At 40.6% G+C, this 20,814-nt stretch overlaps 3 protein-coding genes across 3 annotated transcripts in view; all 3 read left to right on the top strand.

The window, feature by feature from the left end:
• On the top strand, nt 1–7,557 carry c6h19orf47 (chromosome 6 C19orf47 homolog). The gene is made up of 8 exons (XM_037678194.1): nt 1–26; nt 1,692–1,779; nt 1,884–1,998; nt 2,254–2,335; nt 4,998–5,123; nt 5,219–5,368; nt 6,759–6,832; nt 6,925–7,557. The coding sequence occupies exons 1-8, from the start codon at nt 8–10 to the stop codon at nt 7,459–7,461; spliced, it is 1,191 nt and encodes a 396-aa protein (XP_037534122.1). The 5' UTR covers nt 1–7; the 3' UTR covers nt 7,462–7,557.
• Nucleotides 7,558–15,462: 7,905 nt separating this feature from the next.
• On the top strand, nt 15,463–16,084 carry LOC119411259 (late histone H2A.2.2). The gene is made up of 2 exons (XM_037678193.1): nt 15,463–15,511; nt 15,611–16,084. Exon 2 carries the CDS (start codon nt 15,622–15,624, stop codon nt 16,009–16,011), a length of 390 nt encoding a protein of 129 aa, XP_037534121.1. The 5' UTR covers nt 15,463–15,511; nt 15,611–15,621; the 3' UTR covers nt 16,012–16,084.
• A 3,214-nt stretch (nt 16,085–19,298) lies between these two features.
• The window catches only part of ppp1r37 (protein phosphatase 1, regulatory subunit 37), a 64,271-nt gene continuing 62,755 nt past the window's right edge, over nt 19,299–20,814 (top strand). The window contains exon 1 of the mRNA XM_037677803.1: nt 19,299–20,584. Coding sequence (XP_037533731.1) covers nt 19,837–20,584 — 748 coding nt within the window. The 5' untranslated portion in view covers nt 19,299–19,836. The remainder of the gene's footprint in view (nt 20,585–20,814) is intronic.

Here is a 20,814-nt window from a genome sequence, read left to right as displayed (position 1 = left end):
TGTAAACATGGCGTCCGTGACAACAGGTGAGAGAACGTCGAGGTCCGGCGACATTCACACAGCTCACTTAGCAGCGAAATTGAATCCATTTAAGTACAGATTTACGAGATTTCACCCCCGCACGCGTTCCTAACGTTGTGGTAAAAGTTGAACTCATTGAAGGTACAGCAGTCGGATCGTTTTAGTTCATTAACCGAAGAATGCTAATGCTAACGCATATTTTGTTGTGAATTCTACGTTATTGTTAATTTATAGTTTCGTGTTAGTTAATTTAAAACAAACTATAACGTTGGGCTTGCTCGGAGGGTCAGGTCTGCGAGCTATTTTAGTAAATGGACTTTTAACATTTCTGAATATAATCGTGCGCTAATAAATGATACACACGGTCTCTCATTGGCTGTGACTTGTTAAGGTGCCTGGGTCAAATGAGAAATTAGTGAGTGAGAGGTTCGTGTCAGTTCGGCAGAGCTCCTTCAGCAACAGTCAGGGTTTTTGTTGTGGCAGCTGCCGGGCTTCCTTCATTCTTTATCTGTAACCTCAGCCATAAGATGTCTCGTCACTGGTGATATAAATAACCTCCAGCTGCTCGCAGTCGGCGTGTATTAAACCTCAACACGCTGCTGTCCCCTCACATTTAGGTTTGGTCTCAGGCTGCTCTACTGCAACATACCATCACCAGTTGTATTACTGTGCTTGGTTTATTTCAATCAAATCAACTCTTGTTGCTTTTGGGAATATGTTTTGGTCATTAAGGTACTGCTGTGCAATTATCCATTTAGGTAATTAGTATAAGTATGTAATATTGAAAGACTTACAACAAGACATATATATTTAGCAAAGGTATATTGATGATTTGCATGAATTTTTACTGAGTAATTTAAGTATGAATGCTTGAGCTTTTTGATGTATTAATACTTGTACTGTAGGACCCAGGAATGCAGACGTGACATGAGCTTGAGTACAAGAACTTTATTAAGAAAAGCAAAAGGCTGACATAGCTGCAAAACTTGAGGAGACATGAAGGAGAACTGAACATGGCAAGTAGCACGCACAATGTCAGAATGATGTGAAGTGAAAAGCTGAGGGCCTTTATAGACAGAAACTGATCAGAGGAGCGGAGACACCTGGGCGAAATGACAACAGGGAACAGGTGAGAGTGGGCAGGGCAGAATCTGACTGAGGAAGAGTGAACTGATGGTACAGGGAATGGAAATGACGGAAACACACAGACAACAACAGGAAGCAGACAAAACCTGTAAAAAGACAAACTAAAAGAGCTACCAAAAGTAACTTAAAAGAAACAGAATCTGAGATGTAGGCGCTGTGATGTTCACTTGAAGGTAAGCTTGTCAACATCAGACAAGATATGGAGAGATGAAATTCTTAAATAGTTTTAATGTGGGGGGTTTGAAGAAGTAAACTTCAACTGACCCCAAACAGGTCGAATGAATCAATGCTGCTGTGTTAAAAATGTAACTTCTTTCTGCTTCCTTCCTGCCTGTTTGCATCTTTAATGTTGAATATTTCTTCCTACTAATACTACTTTATGTCCTTTTGTATAGTCATTGATTTTCTGTGACACATGCAGTAGACTCTTGTCAAATATAATCACCTTTTTTTGGTGGTTCAAGAGATATTTTTTCATTAGAAGAGTTTACGTTAATTATCTCAAATTTATTTGTGTTTGATAGCCACCTCAGAGTGGATCCAGTTTTTTAAGGATGCGGGGATTCCAGCTGGTCTCGCTGTCACTTACGCTGTTTCTTTTGTGGACAACAGGTAACTTCAAACCAGTACTGCACTATATGCAGTTGATATCCCACACCTTAGACACTTATTCTCTTTCTTGTATTTATTTCTTCTGCTTCTTAATACAACAACAGAATTCAGAAGAACATGCTGATGGACCTCAGTAAAGACATCATGATGGACCTTGGTATTACTGTCGTTGGTGACATCATCGCCATTCTTAAACATGCCAAGCAGGTACACAGGCAGGTGAGGTCAACCTTTATATTTTGATTAGTTGAAAGTGGCTCACTGTTAACTATTTTGATATTAGCAGACAAGTATCAAAAATATATTACAGGTGGTAAAGGAGAATAGATGTTTGAATAGATCTTTGGCTCTAAAATGGTCTCTTAGTGAATAATTTTGCTCCTACATAGTTAAATAAATGTTTTATTGGTTTTTATTAGATTTTTTAAGACAACAGTGCATTTTTAGACTAAAAGTCATGATGCTTTCCTTCAGGATATGTGCAAAATGGCAACTGAGGCCATCTCTTCTGGACAGACGAGCCTTAAGGCTGAGCTCAGAAGAACTGCCAACACTCGTAAGTAGCAGAATGTATTTTCTACAAGTCAAAGTATGCTGTTTAAAAAAATCTGTCTGTTTATAAAGATTAAGAATCAGTTACTCCTTTCAGTCAGGAGCTCTGGTTTCCAAAGTTGGGGTCGGGTGCCCACTGTTGGTCATGAAACATTAGATAGTGGGGTCTTGAAGCTTTGTAGAAGCAAGTTATTTTCAAAATAACCTCTAGTTAAAGTTGTTGCTCTGAGGCCAAGGTGCTCATTTAAAAAAAGTCAAATTAAATAAAGGCGTTTGTTTAAATGTTAGAAGAATGTTAAATTATATTGTTTTGTGTAGATTCAAATGCTTTGCCTAAATGTCAAAACATTTTATTTAGTTTTAAAATAGATTTTTTTTTTTTTTTTTATTTTATTAAACATTGTGGTCACAGAGTTGATGAAAAAGATGAAATGTGAAAATGATTTTATATCGTAATACATCATTTTTTAAATATTGATGTGATAGTGTTAAAGACGCATGCAGAGTGCTTGCTCTTGTTGAATTCTTGGTTTTCTTTGTGATGTGAATTAATATTATCATTTATGAACTACCGTACTTTGTCCTTCTTTTCCCTCTTCACTGGTCGCCACATTGAGTCATCCTCCATCTCACTCTGTCCTCTACATCCTCTGTCCTCACTCCAACTACCTCCATGTCCTCTCTAACTGCATCCATGTATCTTCTCTTTGTCTTTTTCCTGGCAGCTGCATTTCTAACATCCTTCTACCAGTATACCCACTGTCCCTCCTCTCGACATGTCCAAACCATCTCAGTGTGGCCTTTCATAACATTATCTCCCAGTTGTTCAACCTGTGCTGTACCTCTGATGATCTCATTCTGATCTTATCCATCCTTGTCACTCCTAAGAAGAACCTCAACATCTTCCTTTCTGCCACTTCCAGTTCTTTCTTGTCTTTTTGTCCATGTCTCTGTCTCCAGACCATACAACATAGCTGGTCTCATCACTGTCTTGTAAACTTTTCCTTTGACCTTTGCTGACACCTTTTTGTCACAAATCACTCCTGAAACTTTTCTCCGTCCACTCCATCCTGCCTGGACTCTCTTCTTCACCTCTTTACCACATTCCTCATTTTTCTGGACAGTGGACCCCAAGTACTTGAAGTCCTGCACCTTTGTGACCTCTGCTCCTTGTAGCCTCACTGTTCCACCAGCCTCCCTCTCATTCACACACATGTACTCTGTCTTACTACAGCTGACTTTCATTCCTCTTCTTTCAAGTGCATTCCTCCACCTCTCTAAGTTCTCTTCCACCTGTTCTCTGTTCTCACCACAAATCACAATTTAATCTGCAAACATCATAGTCCACGGGGATTCCTGCCTGACCTCATCTAGTTGGTCCATCACTAGAGCAAACAAGAAGGGGCTCAGAGCCAATCTTTGATGCACTCCCACCTCCACCTTAAAGCTATCTGTCACTCCTACAGCACATCTCACCACTGTCCTGCTGCCCTCATACATGTCCTTTACCAGTCTAACATACTTCTCTGCCACTCCAGGTTTCCTCATGCCCTACCACACCTCCTCTCTTGGCACTCTGTCATATGCTTTTTCTAAAGCCACAAAGACACAATGGAGTTCTTTCTGACCCTCTCTGTACTTCTCCATCAGCATCCTCTAAGTAACGATGGTGTCTGTGGTGCTCTTTCTTGGCATGAAACCATTTTGCTGCTCACAGACCTCTCGTCTAAGTCTAGCTTCATCAACTCTTTCCCAGATCTTCATTATGTGGCTCATCCAGATGATTGTTGCTGTAGTAGCCCAGTCATCTAGAAGCTCTTTCTTACCACCCAGAGCCTTTAACAGCTCCTCTCTGAATTTTTCACAACATTCTTCCTTCTTCAGCTTCCACCATTTGATTTTCTTCTCTGATTTGACTTTTTTTCTCTTCTTCACAACAACAGTCATTCTACACACAACCATCCGATGCTGTCTGGCCACGCTCTCCCCTGCCACAACCTTACAGTCTCCAATCTCCCTCAGGTTTCCTCTTCTACACAAAATGTAGTCGACCTGCATACTCCTGCCTCCACTCTTATAGGTCACTATGATCCTCTCTCTTTTGCAAATAGGTGTTGACTGAAGCCATTTACATCATTTTTGCAAAATCCACCTCCATATCCACACCATCACTTTTTCTTATTTGCACAGTTGTAAAAATTGTATTAAGATCGACACACCTAAAAACCACAAAATCAGAACCACCTGCCTCACAGGAGTTAGGTCACCATTTTGGTGTCGGATCAACTGTAAACGAGGAACCTCTCAGCCCTTTACGTGGTGTTTGACACCAGAGCAGCAGGAACTTTTGGTCTTGTTGGATCATCATTGAGCGCTTCGTAGAATTGGGTGTCCCTACAGCTCGAGATACTTTCCAGGAAGTCGTTCCTTTGTAGTTTTTCTTGAGTCGTTCTTAAAAAAAATTGTGCAATGTTGAGGTTGTGCATTGTTCTGTTGTGAGACTGCAGTCAGAGTGTGCAGCGGCGATGTTTAGGTGTGTCAGAGTCACATGAATGCCATCAATCAAAGGTTGACTATCGGTTGCACTGTAAAGCAAAACCTGATGAGTTTTTTTTAGGAAACCAACCAAATCTCAATCTAAAATAGTTGTTTTGTTGGTTTTGCAGCTGCTACACGTATGATTGCCAACGCTCTGAGCCATGACTCCCCTCCAGCCACTCCCACCCGCCGACCTGACAACCGGCTCTCCGTCACGGTGTCCAACTCTCAGGCGAACAAAAACCACAAAGCAGGTAGATGGTTTTTAAGTTTCTTTCACCTCGCCGGTCGTTTGTTTGCCCTTCCTCTCAAATCTTCATTTAGTTCTCGTGTGGATCACTTTTGTCAGTTGTAAGTCAACCAGCTGATGAGGGGAACGGTTTGCCAGCGGCGAAGCGGCGGCGCGTGACAGCTGAGATGGAAGGCAAGTACATCATCAACATGCCCAAAGGCACCACGCCTCGTACACGTCGTATCCTGGCCCAGCAGGGCAAGAAAGGTAGGCCTGGCCCAGTGGTCTCGCCAGCAGCGGGAGTGACTAATAACACTTAACTTATTTATTCAATCGTAAAATGTCCTCTCCGATGAACTAAAGCAGGGGTGCCCAGACTTTTTCAGCGTGCAAGCTACTTTTGAAATGTACGAGTCAAAGTGATCTAAGGCTTCATTTACATGAGAACAACCTCTGGAAACATTAGTGTTTTAGCAATGTTTATGTAATAAACAAAAACTGAACAGGTTTACGTGATAAACGCTGTAGTTTCCATGTCAGTCTGGTTGCCAGATAAGCAATTATGAACTATAGTACTGTCGCTTTAAAATTACAGTACTTTCACCTAAACTGTCGTATGTGCTGAGTTAAGATGTTCTAAGATGAGGTGTGTGTTGTGTTTGTTGAACATGAGAACAGAAAAGAAGGGGGTAATTAAGACATTTTAAAATTATCTGAAGCCAGCTCGGCTGCATTCATCGTGCATGCAGCATCTGCATGATCAGTTACTGGTATGTCCAACTGGTTAATATACTAACCTCTGTTTGTAACTGAATTGTATTAGCTTTGCTCTTACATGCTGAAAAAGGGTGAGTAGAACAAAAAACACTCTGCTCTCTGCCATTTATTATAACTGTTGTTAGTGCAGAAAAACTTTGGACTGCAGCTGCCTGTAGTGCGCATGTGCGACTCATACGGAGAATGGGGGTGGGGGGGGGGGGGGGGGGGTGATAAATATAAATATTTTCCCCAAAAATATCCACTCTGAGACCTGTTTTGAAAGAATGAGGGCTGTGACTGGCTGCCGTGTATATTCAATCAAGTAACAAATTTCATAGTGAGGATGGAAAATAGACTCAAGTCTATTTTTTTTAATGCCATGCAATCTACCCATAATGCCTTTGCGATCGACCGGTAGATTGCGATCGATGTATTGGGCACCCCTGAACTAAAGCCTCTAATTTGGGGTTGATAATCAGACATTTATGATTTTTATCTTTTACTAACACTCCTCTTCCCTAAACTAGCCATTCTTACAAAGTATTTTTTAATATTCCTAATTTGTCCTGCATCACCACAGTATAACTATAGAAATGTTTGCATGAATTTCAATTGTTTTCCAGCTTTTTGTCAGACTTGTTTAAAATCCGTAAAATAGTTATAGCTGTATTTTCTAAGGTCAGATAGCTCCCGCCTTTCTTTAGCAGGCAATAATGAACCAAAAACCTTTTATAGTTATCGTAACGATAACGTTTTCTTCCCCTTCATTGTTCTATAATCAGGATCATGCTGAATTTTGCGTAAATGTTAACAATTTTTCTAAATGACGAAAACAAAAAAATCACATTCGACGTTTATGTTTGTGTACCACTACACGTCCTGCTTTCCTCTTTTAAAGGTTTGAAGCGTACGTCTGTGTTCGAACGACTTGGAGCTGAATCGATGGCAGACACAACCACTTGTAATAACAAGGTGAGGCGGTCAGCGTGTCCTCGGCTGTAGCCCATAAAGTCCAGTTGCAGTTAAAGTCCAGTTCTGAAATTATGTGCTCATATTTTGAACAGCCGACTGGTGTGTTCAGTCGCCTCGACAAAGAGGATAAAAGTGAAGACATGCTGAAGTTGGTGACCGTGGCTGTAAACTTGGATGAAGAGGAGGACAGTGATGGAGAAGGCTCAGTCCTGCAGTACGCTGGTGTTCTCAAAAGACCCCCCCTAACCCAGAAGAAAAAAACAGCCACAAAAGCAGCCCCCACCAGCCTGCGACGCCTCGGAGGGAAATTCAAACTTCCTCCCTCTGCTTGTCCCACTTCCTCCTCTGCCTCCTCCTTAAAAAGCCTCCCTCCTGCCAAACGTAGCGTTCTTCAGAGACTGGGCAAACTCCCCGCTGCGAGCGCTGTCATGTCTGCCACACCCGCTGACACACAGGACAACAAAGTGACCAGCTCCAAGCCCCGAGCGCTGGAGAAAGCCACGATAGCAAGCTGCAAAGTCAGCAGCAGCACTGGGGCTGCGGGGGCAGTAGGGGGAGAGTCTGTGGGGGCCAAGATGGACGTCAAGGCTGTCAGTGTTTTTAAAAGACTTGGCAGCAAACATCCCTAACTCACTTCCTGGAAATACACTTGTTTTTTGGGGGGTTTTTGTAAGCATCCTTCCTTCATGCAGATTATTATTATCTAAATCTATTTTTTATTTTCTTGCCTGAATGTTTGCAATATTTATTTTTTTAAAACATTTTAAGCCAGGGGTTCTCAAACATTTTGGGTTCAGTGACCCCTTATAGGGGAGAAAAAAGTTTTAGGGACCCCCTCATAACCCTCAAGGTAATTATATAATTTTTTTCAATTTGTCTCTTTAGTGCAGTGGAAATATTTGTGTACCATAAATATTAAGATTTGTTCTTTAATAGTGTTAATATAATTTTATATGGTATTTTTCATTCATGACGCACTTAATAACTTTTTTTTTTATTCCAACTTCCAAAAACGACAGTTTGGAGAAAATAAACAGCATCAAAAAACACTTTAAAACTTTACCTCTTCACAAAATGAACATAAATGCATCGCCACTTCAAATTATTACAGAAAACTTTTTACATAAAACTGAAAAGAATTATAACAGCAGTTGTCAAACCAAGTAACAGGACTTCGTTTGTAAACCGATCGATGCCGGAACACAAATGGGGGTGGGGTCTGGTGGTCCTCCCCCAAAAAATTTTAAATAAAGTAAATGTGATTTCCTGTGTTTTGGTGTATTTTAACAGGTTGTTAAATGTACTACTTGTAAAAAGAAAAGAAAAAAGTTAGTTTTTCTTTGATTCCCGGGGGTCTGGAAACCAGTTTGAGAACCACTGCTTTAAGCCATGCTGCCAGTAGAGAGTCAGTTTTTACTAGTGTCCGCTTTTAATTACAAGTTCTCTCACCTCTGTGTTTTACGTTGCCCAACCTGCAGAGCATCGTTTTCACCTCAGTTTCTCGTATTTTAGAATTATGTATTTAACTATTTTCGTGAGCTTAAGGCATGAGCATGTCAGCCAGGTTTTATGGTGGTGCTTATAGATTTTCCCCATCAACTCTACGATTAAGATTCCTCTTAATCACTGTAGTTAGTAATCTTTGTCAGGATTTTAAAAAAATACTTGAAAAAAAATGTACAAATTAAAAACACAAAAGCCAACTGTAATAGTTAGCGGGGATAGGAAGTTTATATTTTATCTTAAAATACCTCTTCTGGCATGGTTTGAAACTAGGATAAGTGAGTTTGAGAAGTTAAATATGACCCCTTGTTTTGTGAGCAAAGCCAAATATGGACATACAAGAACCTTGTTGAACACTTGAATCGAGGGGGGGGGGGGTGCACCTCAGCATCTGTGCTTTTTAGAGTACCGTATTTTTCGGACTATAAGGCGCACCGGATTATAAGGCGCATTAAGCGAAACTAAAACATTTTGACAGATTTTTATGCGCCGTGTACCACATAAAATCTGTTGGAGGTCAGTAAGCACAACCAGAATGAAAACATAAGGCTCACTGTTGATTTTTGAGAAAATTAAAGGATTTTAAGTGCGCCTTATAGTTTGAAAAATACGGTAGATGTTATTGCGTCTATTCCTACTGTAGAATTAACTTTTCTACCACAGAATGGATCATTTTCTATCAGTACACTTTAAAGCCGGATCGGTTCATGTTGTTTTAAAAATGCCGTGTATTACACAGGATTTCACACAGGATGAAACCAAGTGTGCTGTTTATTTTTCTACGTGGACGTTCTTGTGAAGAACCTCAGAGGAGCCATCAGGGCTGTAGATATACCTGACGTTACACTGTAAATATTTTAAATGTTAATTTTTTTTGTTATGGGAAACTGCAAAGAAACACACCATAAACTGTGATGTTTTTTTTAAAAGACATTGTGGAAAAGTGGATTTGAACAGCGTGCTGGAAAATAATGGTGGTGATAATAATGGACTCATAAGATTTTGTGTTTAACACTTTCTGCAGCTTTTGTAATCATCAGCAGCCAAGTCGATGCCCGTTTCCCCATGAGAACATGGAGCAGCTCATTTATCAATAAATCTTTTCAACATCTCTGCTCACATTTGTCCTGGCTAAATGACATTTAATCGGTGGAATTGTAATGGTTGTAATGTTTGAAAAGCTGAACCCTTTAACTGCAGGTGGCGGTACACTGCCTGGCCAAAAAAAAAGTAGCCACCAAAAAACACTAATATTTCGTTGGAGCGCCTTTAGCTTTGATTACAGCATGCATTCGCTGTGTCATTGTTTCAATAAGCTTCTGCAATGTCACAAGATCTATTTCCATCCAGTGTTGCATTAATGTTTCACCAAGATCTTTCATTGATGACTAGGCACTACTGTAGGTATGATGGGTGCATCACTTCACCTGCCTCTCTTCTTGCCCATCACTCTGGAACAGGGTAAATCTGGACTCATCAGACCACATGACCTTCTTCCATTGCTCCAGAGTCCAATCTTTATGCTCCCTAGCAAATTGAAGCCTTGTTTTTCTGGTTAGCCTCACTGATGAGTGGTTTTCTTAAGGCTACACAGCTGTTCAGTCCCAATCCCTTGAGTTCCCTTCACATTGTGCATGTGGAAATGTTCTTACTTTCACTATTAAACATGGTCCTGAGTGCTACTGTTGTTTTTCTTCAATTTGATTTCACCAAACATTTAAGTGATCGCCGATCACAATCATTCAGGATTTTTTTCCAGCCACATTTCTTCCTTGAAGACGATGGGTCCCCACTATCCTTCCAGTTTTTAATAATGCTTTGGACAGTTCTTAAACCAATTTTAGTAGTTTCTGCAATCTCCTTAGATGTTTTCTCTGCTTGATGCCAATGATTTGACCCTTCTCAAACAGACTGACATCTTGTCCACAACCACGCGTTGTGTCTTTCAACAAGAACTGAGAAGCAACTCATTGCACCATTTGGGCTTAAATAACTTGTTGCCAGGTGAAAGATAACCACCCATGCAGTGATTATCCAATAGGAGGCTCGTACGTATTTGCTTAGTTAAATCCAGGTGGCAACTTTTTTTTTTGGGGGGGGGGGGGGCAGCCAGTGTATATTTACAGTAATGCTTGAAAGTTTGTTGGAGTCACGAGGACTCGTTTTCAAGATGGACCTGTTTTAAACAAAACCACAGATAAGGTACACACGACAATAAACAGCTGTAAAATGCATATAATATGAAAAATAAAGTAATGATATAGAATATAAACAAGCTACTTTATGAAATTAGGTTAAAATACTAAAACCAGGAACATGTCTGCATTGATTTTTGCATTGAACTTAACTTTTGTTTAAGGTCAAAGAAGACGACTTCAGATCTTTTTGTAAGGTGTTCCAGGTTACAGGAGCGGAGTATACTCCTATATATATTTTTTTGCCAAGTTCAGTCCGCACTGAGGGGACGCTGCAGGTAATGGTATCTTGAGAGCGCACAATGTAGCTGCACTGATGATGTGACATGTAGGGGAGAATTATGAAGGCAACAGACCAAGAAGATATTTAAAGATGAAAATATACCAGTGTGAGAGTCTGCATGAGGTTAATGATGACCAGTTAACCAGTGAGTACAGGGTGCAGTGATGGGTATGATAGTTACGACCAATTATGAATCTTGTTGCGCCATGATAGACAGCGTCCAACATCTGCAAGGTGGTTTCAGGAGCATGCATGTAAATAATATCACACTGGTCACCATAAATTTGGAAATATCCCATATTATCCTCTGGAAATATAATAAATTTGGAAAAAAACAAATTACATGATACTGTATTTAGTAATAGAAAGAAACTTATCGAAGTCCCATTTAAAATTGACAGTATTGAAATTTATAGAGATAATTAAATAAAATTTTGGGGTGTTATTGATGAGAAGCTGAAATGCAAATCTCATGTAAATTATTTAAGAATAAAAATAGCTAAATCAATTGCATTACAGTATAAAGTTAAAAAAATGAATGACAAAACTTTGTATATATTGTATAAAGTAATGATTGTTCCATATTTAATCTATTGTATTGAAGTTTGGGGAAAAGCACACAAAACAATTACAAATTCTATTTTTATTTTACAAAAAAGAGCTATAAGAATTAATAGTAGGAAGTGCTATGGTCCCCCATGAAATAATATTATTTCATCAGTTGAAATAATTAAAATTTTATTATTTGGTTGAATATAGTATTTTACAAGTCATGTATAAAGATCATAAAAATATAACCCCCAAATATTCAATTAAAATTTGTTTAAAATTAATTGGCTTTTATGTATGTGAATGTTCCTGTAAAGTGCCCTGAGACAACTTTGTTGTGATTTGGCGCTATATAAATAAACTGAATTGAATTGAATTGAATTAAAAAAGAGAGTCGTTATAACCTTAAGGGAATGGAAATGTTTGTAAAATCTCCATTTAGAACTAGTCTGGAGGAGCTGCGTTGTAATTCAGGGAACAGGATTGTGGAATTGTCTTGATGTCACCATAAAAATTTATAAAACAATTTATATGTTTAAAAAGATGATTAAGTTAAAGATGTTGGGAAGGTATGGTGCCAGGTGAAGAATGCCTGATGTATTTTGTTTTCAATTTGGAGATTGTTCAAGTGTAGGTTGTAGTTTGTTTGTAGTTATTTATTTATTTTTTTTAAATAAGGGGCAGCTATTATAAGAATTTTATTCTTCTTTCTGCACCCTTTTCATTCAATGCTTTTTCTTTTTGATGAATTTGTTTTATTTTGTTTCTTGTAAATAAATGAATAAATGAATAATTTAGGCAGCACGGTGGCGCAACTGGTAGAGCTGCTGCCTCTCAGCGAGCAGGTCCTTGGTTCAAACCCCGGTCCAGGGGCCTTTCTGGGTGGAGTTTGCATGTTCTCTCCGTGCATGCGTGGGTTTTCTCCGGGTGCTCCGGTTTCCTCCCACAGACCAAAAACATGCATGTTAGGCTGATTGGTAACTCTAAATTGTCCCTAGGTGTGAGTGAGAGAGTGAATGTTTGTTTGTCTCGTTTGTCTCTGTGTGTCCCTGTGATGGACTTGCGACCCGTCCAGGGTGTACCCCACCCCTCGCACAGTGATTGCTGGACATGGGCACCAGCGACCCCCGTGACCCAAAATGGAATAAGCGGGTAAAGATAATGGATGGATGAATAATTTAAAAAATAGTCAAAGACCAGAAGGATAGCAGTTATAAGGTGTTTCCTAGCATTCAGTGTTAGGGTGCATTCACACCAGCCCCGTTTAGTCCACTTTAATCAAACTCTAGCTCGTTTTCCTAGAAAGTCCGGTTCGTTTAGGGAGGTGTGAACGCGCCATCGAACTCTGTCACAGAACAAAAAGGCGAACTCTGGCCTGGGCTAAAACCTAGGTCTCGGTCCGGTAGAAGCGAACTCCAGCGCGGTTCGAGTTCAGTGTGAATGTAAACAGACCGAGCCCCGCTCCGCAGGGTGAACAAAGGTCATTTTCACACCAGATAGTCCGGTAGACTCTGTTCGGTTCGGGACCAATATTCATGAACTTTTGTTTACATTTGAGCTGGTGCGTTTGCATTCACACTGCACTGTGCAGTCGAGTCAACCTGTTGAACCAACCTATTCTCCCACTCGCCTGTGGGGGCGCTGCACCAAGAACTACACAAAAACCTCTGAAGACAGTCTTCTTCTTCTTCTGTAAATAAAAATAAAAACGAAGTGGCATCAAGTTTTAGCAGTTTTAGGAGTTATATTTTGTCATTTTTCAAAAATGGACTTAGCATGAGCAGAAGATGAGACAGAAGACCATGGAGAATATTGTTTTTCCACACAAGGCAGCTGACGGCTCCATATAAGGTCAGAGAAATGCGTGTTTGTTTGTCCTGTGGAGCGGGTCCGGTCTGTTTACATTCACACTGCACTCGAACCGCGCTGGAGTTCGCTTCTACCGGACAAGACCTAGGTTTTAGCCCGGGCCAGAGTTCGCCTTTTTGTTCCATGACAGAGTTCGATGGCGCGTTCACACCTCCCTAAACGAACCGGACTTTCTAGGAAAATGAGCTAGAGTTTGATTAAAGTGGACTAAACAGGGCTAGTGTGAATGCACCCAAACACGCATTTCTCTTACCTTATATGGAGTCGCTGGTACTGAATCTTGAATCTGGTACTCTTCAACTGCCTCCGGAGTCCCACTGGCCAAAAAGGCTGATAGGACTGCTTCTTCAACTTAACAGCCTCCCTAACACAGGTTGTCCATCACCGAGTTTGAGGAAGACCACCGCAAGAAGCACCGACAACCTTGCGTCCACAGCTCAACGCAGCCACCTCAACAATCGAGGCATGGAACATAGCCCACTCTGACTCAATGTCCCCTGTCTCAGCTGGGGTGCGGTTAAAGCTCTCCTGGAGGTGTGAGTTGAAGATCTTGCTAAGGGGTTCTTCTGCCAGGTGTTCCCAGCAAACTCTCAATACCCGCTTGGGTCTACCGGTCTGTCCTGCATCTTCCCCCTTCTGATCCAACTCACTACCAGGTGGTGATCAGTTGGCAGCTGAGCTCCTCTCGTCATCCGAGTGTCCAAAACAAATGGCCACAAGTCGGATGACACGACTACAAAGTATTTCATTGATCTACGATCTTGGTGCCACATGCACTTATAGACACCCTTATGTCTGAACATGGTGTTTGTGATGGACCAACTAGCACAGAAGTCCAACAACAGAACACCGCGCGAGTTCAGGTCAGAGAGGCCGTTCCTCCCAGTCATGCCCCTCCAGGTCACACTGTCATTACCCACATGGGCAGTGAAGTCCCCCAGCAGAATAAAGGAGTCCCCAGCTGGTGTACCTTCCAGCACCCCTGCCAAAGACTCCAAGAAGGTTGGATACTTTGAAAGTGCATAGGCACAAACAACCATCAGAGTCTGTCCCCACACCCGAATGCGCAGGGAAGCTACCTTCTCATCTACTGGGGAAAACTCCCAACACACACACAGGCATCAAGACGAGGGCTAAGAGTAGACCCACACCAGCTCAGCACCTCTGTTTCTGGTTTATTTACTGACTCTTTAAGTCTGCTTTATCCCCCTCCCCCCAGAAGTTAATAAATTAACTGGTAGGCTGCATGTGAACTTGGGATCAATAAAGCTGTTAATCTGACTGAGGGTGAGATTGTGAGACCTTGTTTTGTGATGGTACCAACAAATAACAGGTAAATAACAGAGAAGACTTCCAACGAGACATTTCTATGAAAAACTGTTTCTAAAATTGTTGTGAATAAATACTAAGTAGTAATAAGTAGTGTTTTTTTTCCCCCACTATGGGAGTGTGCTGTTTGTGGGACTCGGTTTGTTGGTGTTTCCTCAGATTGAAGAAGTCCTTTGGATGACGGACGAAACGTCTCAGCAAAAAAAGAAACTGTTCAGATGACCGGACTGAACATTGTTGAATTTTATACCTGGATTTTTGAGCATGAACTCTGGTACTAAGTAGCACTCTACAGCATGAAATGAGTGATTGCTGAATATTAATTGTCACTCCTGCGAACACACAGAGCAAGGACAAAATAAAGTCACACAAACTGTGTAAATCTGAAAAGGATCAGTCCTTAAAAAAGCCAAATGAAGTTGAATAAAACAGCAAAAACTTTTACCAGGATGATGCGAGATCTGTGGTCTGTGCTGTCATCTGCTGGTGGGTTTTTTAATACACTGTGCTACCATTTCTCACGTTTGTAACTTTTCTACAGATGTTTAAGTGCATAGAATGTGTCCACTAAAAGTGAAAAATAAATAAAGTTAAGCATGAGTTCATATCATCAAACAAGATGATGGATCAAACAAGTATTAAAAAAAGTATACCATGAACTAAAGCACAAGCACAGTTTATAATCTGAGTTACATAAAGCACTTCCTTTCATGCAGATGAGTTTCTTTTTTTTCTAGATAGCTTTGAATTTTGAGGTTTTATCATATTAAGAGACAAATTACAAATAAAACGTTGACTATTTTTTCTAACTCCTTATGCAGGCTCAGCATTCGATCCAGGTGTCATTAATCAACTGATTAATGGTTGGCTGATATAAAAGCTGTTTGATTTTTTTTTTATTTAATTTTATTTTTTTAATATCCAGTGACTGTGCTGTGAGCTGATGAGTGGGTTCGTTTTAGAATGTCGTGAATTTAACTGTTTTGGTGCCATGTGGGGATTTAGCTTTCACTGAAACTCGTTTGTTTTACTTTTTTGCTTTTTTTAAAGACAGCCCAAAGATGTCCGGCCGAGAAAAAAGATCTGCTCGCAAACCAAAACCTGCCAGGTCCCAGTCTGCCAGAGCAGAGTTGACTTTCCCAGTAAGCCGCGTCCACAGGCTGTTCAGAAGAGGCAGGTACGCAAAGAGAACTGGCCCCGGTGCTGCAGTGTACCTGGCAGCTGTCCTGGAGTACCTCTGTGCTGAGCTTCTGGAGATGGCAGGAAAAGCCAGCAAGGCCAACAAGAAGCGGCGCATTACTCCACGACACATCCTGTTGGCTGTGAAGAACGATGACGAGTTCAGCCAGCTGCTGGCAGCAGTCACAATCGCCGAGGGTGGTGTGCTCCCCAACAGCCAGTCAAGCCTGCTCCCAAAGGCCAAGGTGTCAAGGAAAGGTGGCTCCTCCTAAAGATGCCCACTCCCAAGTGTTTTAACTAAATTTATACCCCAAACAATAAAGTTTATATTTGTATTTTTCTAAATGTATATTTTGGTCTTGTTACTATGGAGCAAACTCGCAATGTTTCCATTGGGTGTGTCAAGGTATTATTGAACTGTACATATGTAAAATGTTGAAAGTGTAATTCTTAAAAGGCCAAATGTCACATTCCAGAACTAACAGGATCCTGCTGGCGCTGAAGCCATCACATTAATAACTTTAATCAAATCTTCAAAAATGGCAATTTTCTTAAACCTTTTGCATTTTGTTTTTTAATTAAAGGGGTTGTACTTGTATAGCACCTTTCGATCTTGTCAAGATGCTCAAAGCTCTTTTCAAAGGCCTTTTGATCGATTTTCTCACAATTAATTTAAGAACTGCTTGTTTGAAATTTACTCTGCTAAACATTATGGTAAAATTTAAAGAGACATAAATATTTGCAGTTTTTGTGATCTTCCAGAAGCTGTAATGCATCTTTTTTTGGCATTGCTCTTTCACACGCAGGTTTTGGAAGGAGTTTAGCAGGTTTATTAATAAGCATATTTTAAGGGATTTTTCCTTACGTTGGGAAAATGTTTTATTTTGTTTTTCTAGATTTCCAAGAAAGAATACTAAACGTTTTTTTTTGTAATAAACTTGATAATACTTTTGGCCAAATTTTACATTCATAAATGTAAATTTATTAACATGTTTTCATTTTATAAAGGATGTGTAACTGTTAGATAACTGTCTCTACCAACAAAAAGGTCCTCAGGACAATTTTTATCTGTAAATCTTTGCAAATATTTGTCTAATTAACCCTGGTTGTTTGTTCATGTAAGTGTTACTCCATTCAATTGTCTGTTGTATACTTGCCATTTGCTTAAAGATAAAAAAAAATAAAAAAATGCTTGTTTCCAGAATGCCACCACCAAATAAACAGTAATGGTATGTATGACAAATGTAGGCTTTAAGATCAAACCAGAATTGGGTTCACCCACAAAGGAAAAAATGTAGTTTCAACAGCTGCAGGATCATCATTTGTACATTTAACTTTTAGATTATACTAGAGAATTCTTGGTTAGATGGATTGCAAGATATTTAGCTATGACTTTAACTGGGATACTGTCAAAATTAATTGAATGTGTTCCTGTAGAATTAAGTGTAGGCTACTGTATATCCATGGCTCCTGCAAATATGGCAACAGAAAGGTGTCCTCTTTAAGTCTCATACCTCTAGTTTTACACAATCTGGACAAAACTAGAATATATGTTTTAGAAAATAACTTAACAGTCTTGTTAATCTGTATGTTATAAGCAAAACACTGAAAATTGTTTTATGTACTCAGTGCTGGAAGACCATGTCGTCAAAATAATAATAATAATCTCCAAGTAAAACAAAATTAACACAATTTTCATCCCCATAACAATTTGAGCAGAAAAGCATCTAAACAGACAGTTTAGGTTGAAATGTTAAACTTACCAGTTTGGAGTTACACAAGCTTTGAAAGCAGATGTCTTCATGAGATCCTGCTCTGCTCAAGCCCTGATTTCCATCACTCTTTTCTTTCGTGTTTAGCAGCAGACTAAATCTCACACTTCCACCTAAATGTCCTCTCCGAGATTCTTGTCTCATTCTGCCATATCTATTTACCTTCATGGCTGCAGCCTAATTAATGTAGGTCAATATCGCTTCGTTTACATGTGGTGCGCATATGCGTCGCAACCATTATATGTGAAGGGGACAAGTCCCCCCCCCCCCCCCCCACACACACACACACACACTTACTATGGAACATTAGTTCTGCAGGCGGCGCAGTTTCTCTTTCTTCGTGAACGAATCCATTCCACTTGATTAATAGGAGAATACTCAAACCACTAAAACTCCACTCCAGGTTTTCCTGGTTACCTCCAAGCCACGGTCACAATATACGGTGGTCACAGAATATAGTGTAACACCTGCAGTGTTTCTGTGCGTCTCCTTCTGCCTCGGCAGAAAACGCGCACAGGTGGAGGAGCTGGACCGACCTCAGTGTTGCTCGCCAGTTTAGCAGCTTAGTGTGGGCAGTTGTTGACCGGGAGGTTGATCAGAAACATATGTTCATGTTAGGAGGAGAGAAGAGGAGCTACGTCTGTAGCATCTTCTCTCAGCAGTAAGTGTGACGTTGTAGCTGCAGGTGGAAGAGACGCTGTGTGTTCAGGTGCATTAAAGTGGAAATGTCTTTAAAACCCCACACCTTATTGTCCTCAACCTTCATGAGAAACATCATTTAGATGAGGAGTGTTGAACACAAGTAAAAAAAAGTCCAGTGGTGATGTTTTTAATTTCTCTATAAAGACAAATAGTGCCGACCTGACGCTCTGTATTAAAGTGTATTAAAGTTAAAATTACTTTAACCCACAGCTGAATTTACACAAACTTGGTGAGAAACATGTTTTAAATGTGTGGAATTGAAGGAAATCTAGGTGAAATGCTTCTTTTTTGTTCACTAGTGAACACCTTTTTTTTAAACGCGCGCGCGCACACACACACACACACACACACACACACATCATTGTGTCCTGTCCCCCCCCCCCCCCTCACACACACACACATTACGGATGCTTCTGACGCCCTTGGTGGTACCTGCGTTTCAAAATTTATCATATCTGGAAAACTACTGGAGTAAACAAACTGCACCATTTAGTTCTGTACATACTTTTTTTTTTTAAATGTCTGACCTCAGTTTCCAGTAAACACCTTTAAATGCCTTCGCGCGTGCACCTCGGCGTTTGATGAACGTACACCCGGTGAACGCAGCGACGTGATGACGTAAGACGCACAAACAACAAACAGTTGTTGGACTTCAGCAGGCTAAGCGAACGGGTAACGCTGCATTAAAAAAAAAAAACCTGGCTCACCTGACTTTAATCGGAGACCGATACTTCTCGACAACGGACCGTTGGGAATCTCTTAACTCTAGTTGTGAATAATTATCGCTCTTAGCCTCCGGCTCCGTTTACGCTAACGTGGTCGGGTTAAACAACATGCTCCCTGCTCGGAGTGTGACGCCTGTTTTTTTCGTCGCTGCCGCTGGTCGAGGGTTGTGATGAGAGCAGAGTTGCAGCACGACCGAGGAGGGTGAGACCAAGAGAGCTACAGTAGAAGCAAATATTTATACTTCTTTTTTTTTCTTTGTCGCGAAAGAATGGACTTGGAAAAAACGGACGAACGCAGGCGAGCGACGGCACTCGGGCCTGGACGTGCTAACAAATGTTAGCTCTCTTTAATTCATGTCGACTTGGTTCGGTGTCGGATTGTAAGCTCACTTTGCCTCCGTAATGGAGGCACCTTGAGGGACTTGTTTGTTTCGGTGTGTTGACCTGGTCCTATTTATTACTGCTGGCAATGTGTTGACGACTAAGGAGGCTTTTGTCGGTTTCTAATTTGGAGCAATTGATCAGAGTGGTGTTTACCTGCCAGGATATTAGGCTAACTGTGCTTTATGTCTAATTCTGAAACAGTGTCCGTTTGTGCACAAGTATCACACAGTTCTGGCGGTAATGTTCATATGAAATTGCACTTTAATTAGTTGATTCGCCTATGACTTTGGGTGTTTGAATTCAGCTAGAAAAGTAACCTCCAGTTGTAAAATGTAAAAACACTTAAGTGATTTTCCAGTAAAGGACCAAGCCAGGTGCTCATCAGCATTAATTTTTGTAAGGTCAGCAAATAGAGACAGCCTTATCTTTGTCCATTGGTTCTTAGTCAGTGTTTAACTTTCTGTCCATTCAATGTGGCACAGTTGAAAACGTGAGTTTCACTGGAAATGTAATCATGAACATGGAAGAGAATTGTATGGATGTTTGTAATGTCAAATCTAAAAGCAGCGAGGATGATGATCGTAACGCTACAAACGGCACAGAAGAGGTCACTCCTCGGATCTCTGACATGATGACGGACTGTGACACAGAAAAACAAAACCTTGTTCCCACAGAGGACTCTGAAACCATCCTGATGCCTGGACTCACTGACAATCTTCAGGCTGCTGAGGAAGATAACAACCAGACACAAGACACAATGAAAATTGATGAAGTCAATGGGAATAAAAAGAGTTGTGCCCAGAATACCTCTGCTGTAGATAACCCCACTGACGTGATCTTTAATGACGAGCAGCAAAAGACTGTTATTAAGGAGGAGAAAATGAAGGACAGTGATGCTAACAATACCAGAGTTTTTGTAGAAACGGGGGATGATGGTGGGGACATGGATATGGGTGTGGATCTGAGTCTGGATGAGACTGGCGTGTTGTTGGAGGCTGATTCTGCAAATGTTGAATCAAACTCGGATGGTATTTTGGACTCTGCGTCCACTCCTCAGGATGCTCCATCTACCAGAACTGTTGAAAGCCAAGATGCAAAGCAGACATCCAGCACTGACACTTCTGCCACTAATCAAGCCGGACTGTACCCCTTGGTGGAGGATGAGGACAATAAATACAAACCTGGCGGCAAAAAGGTGACGTTCCCTTCAGATGAGGATATTGTCTCTGGAGCAGTGGAGCCTAAGGATCCCTGGAGACACGGTAATACTTTAATGTTTTTGTATGTCTATGTGTAAATGACTTGTTGAGCTATGATTTATCTTATATCTGCATTGCTTGTGTGAACATGTCTGTTAATTGGCATTTACCAGAACTGATTCTTTTAGTGTAATTTTCATTCAGCTCTAAAGTAAAAGAGCTGTTGACTGTTCAGACTGACAGAAATTTCTTGTCAGCGTTGGCATGCATAATGCCAGGATAGTTGTTGTGAA

The sequence above is a fragment of the Nematolebias whitei genome, chromosome 6 (assembly GCF_014905685.2).
Source record: "Nematolebias whitei isolate Nwh7 chromosome 6, NemWhi1, whole genome shotgun sequence".
Taxonomy (NCBI): domain Eukaryota; kingdom Metazoa; phylum Chordata; class Actinopteri; order Cyprinodontiformes; family Rivulidae; genus Nematolebias; species Nematolebias whitei.
This window is presented reverse-complemented; position numbering and strand designations above follow the sequence as displayed.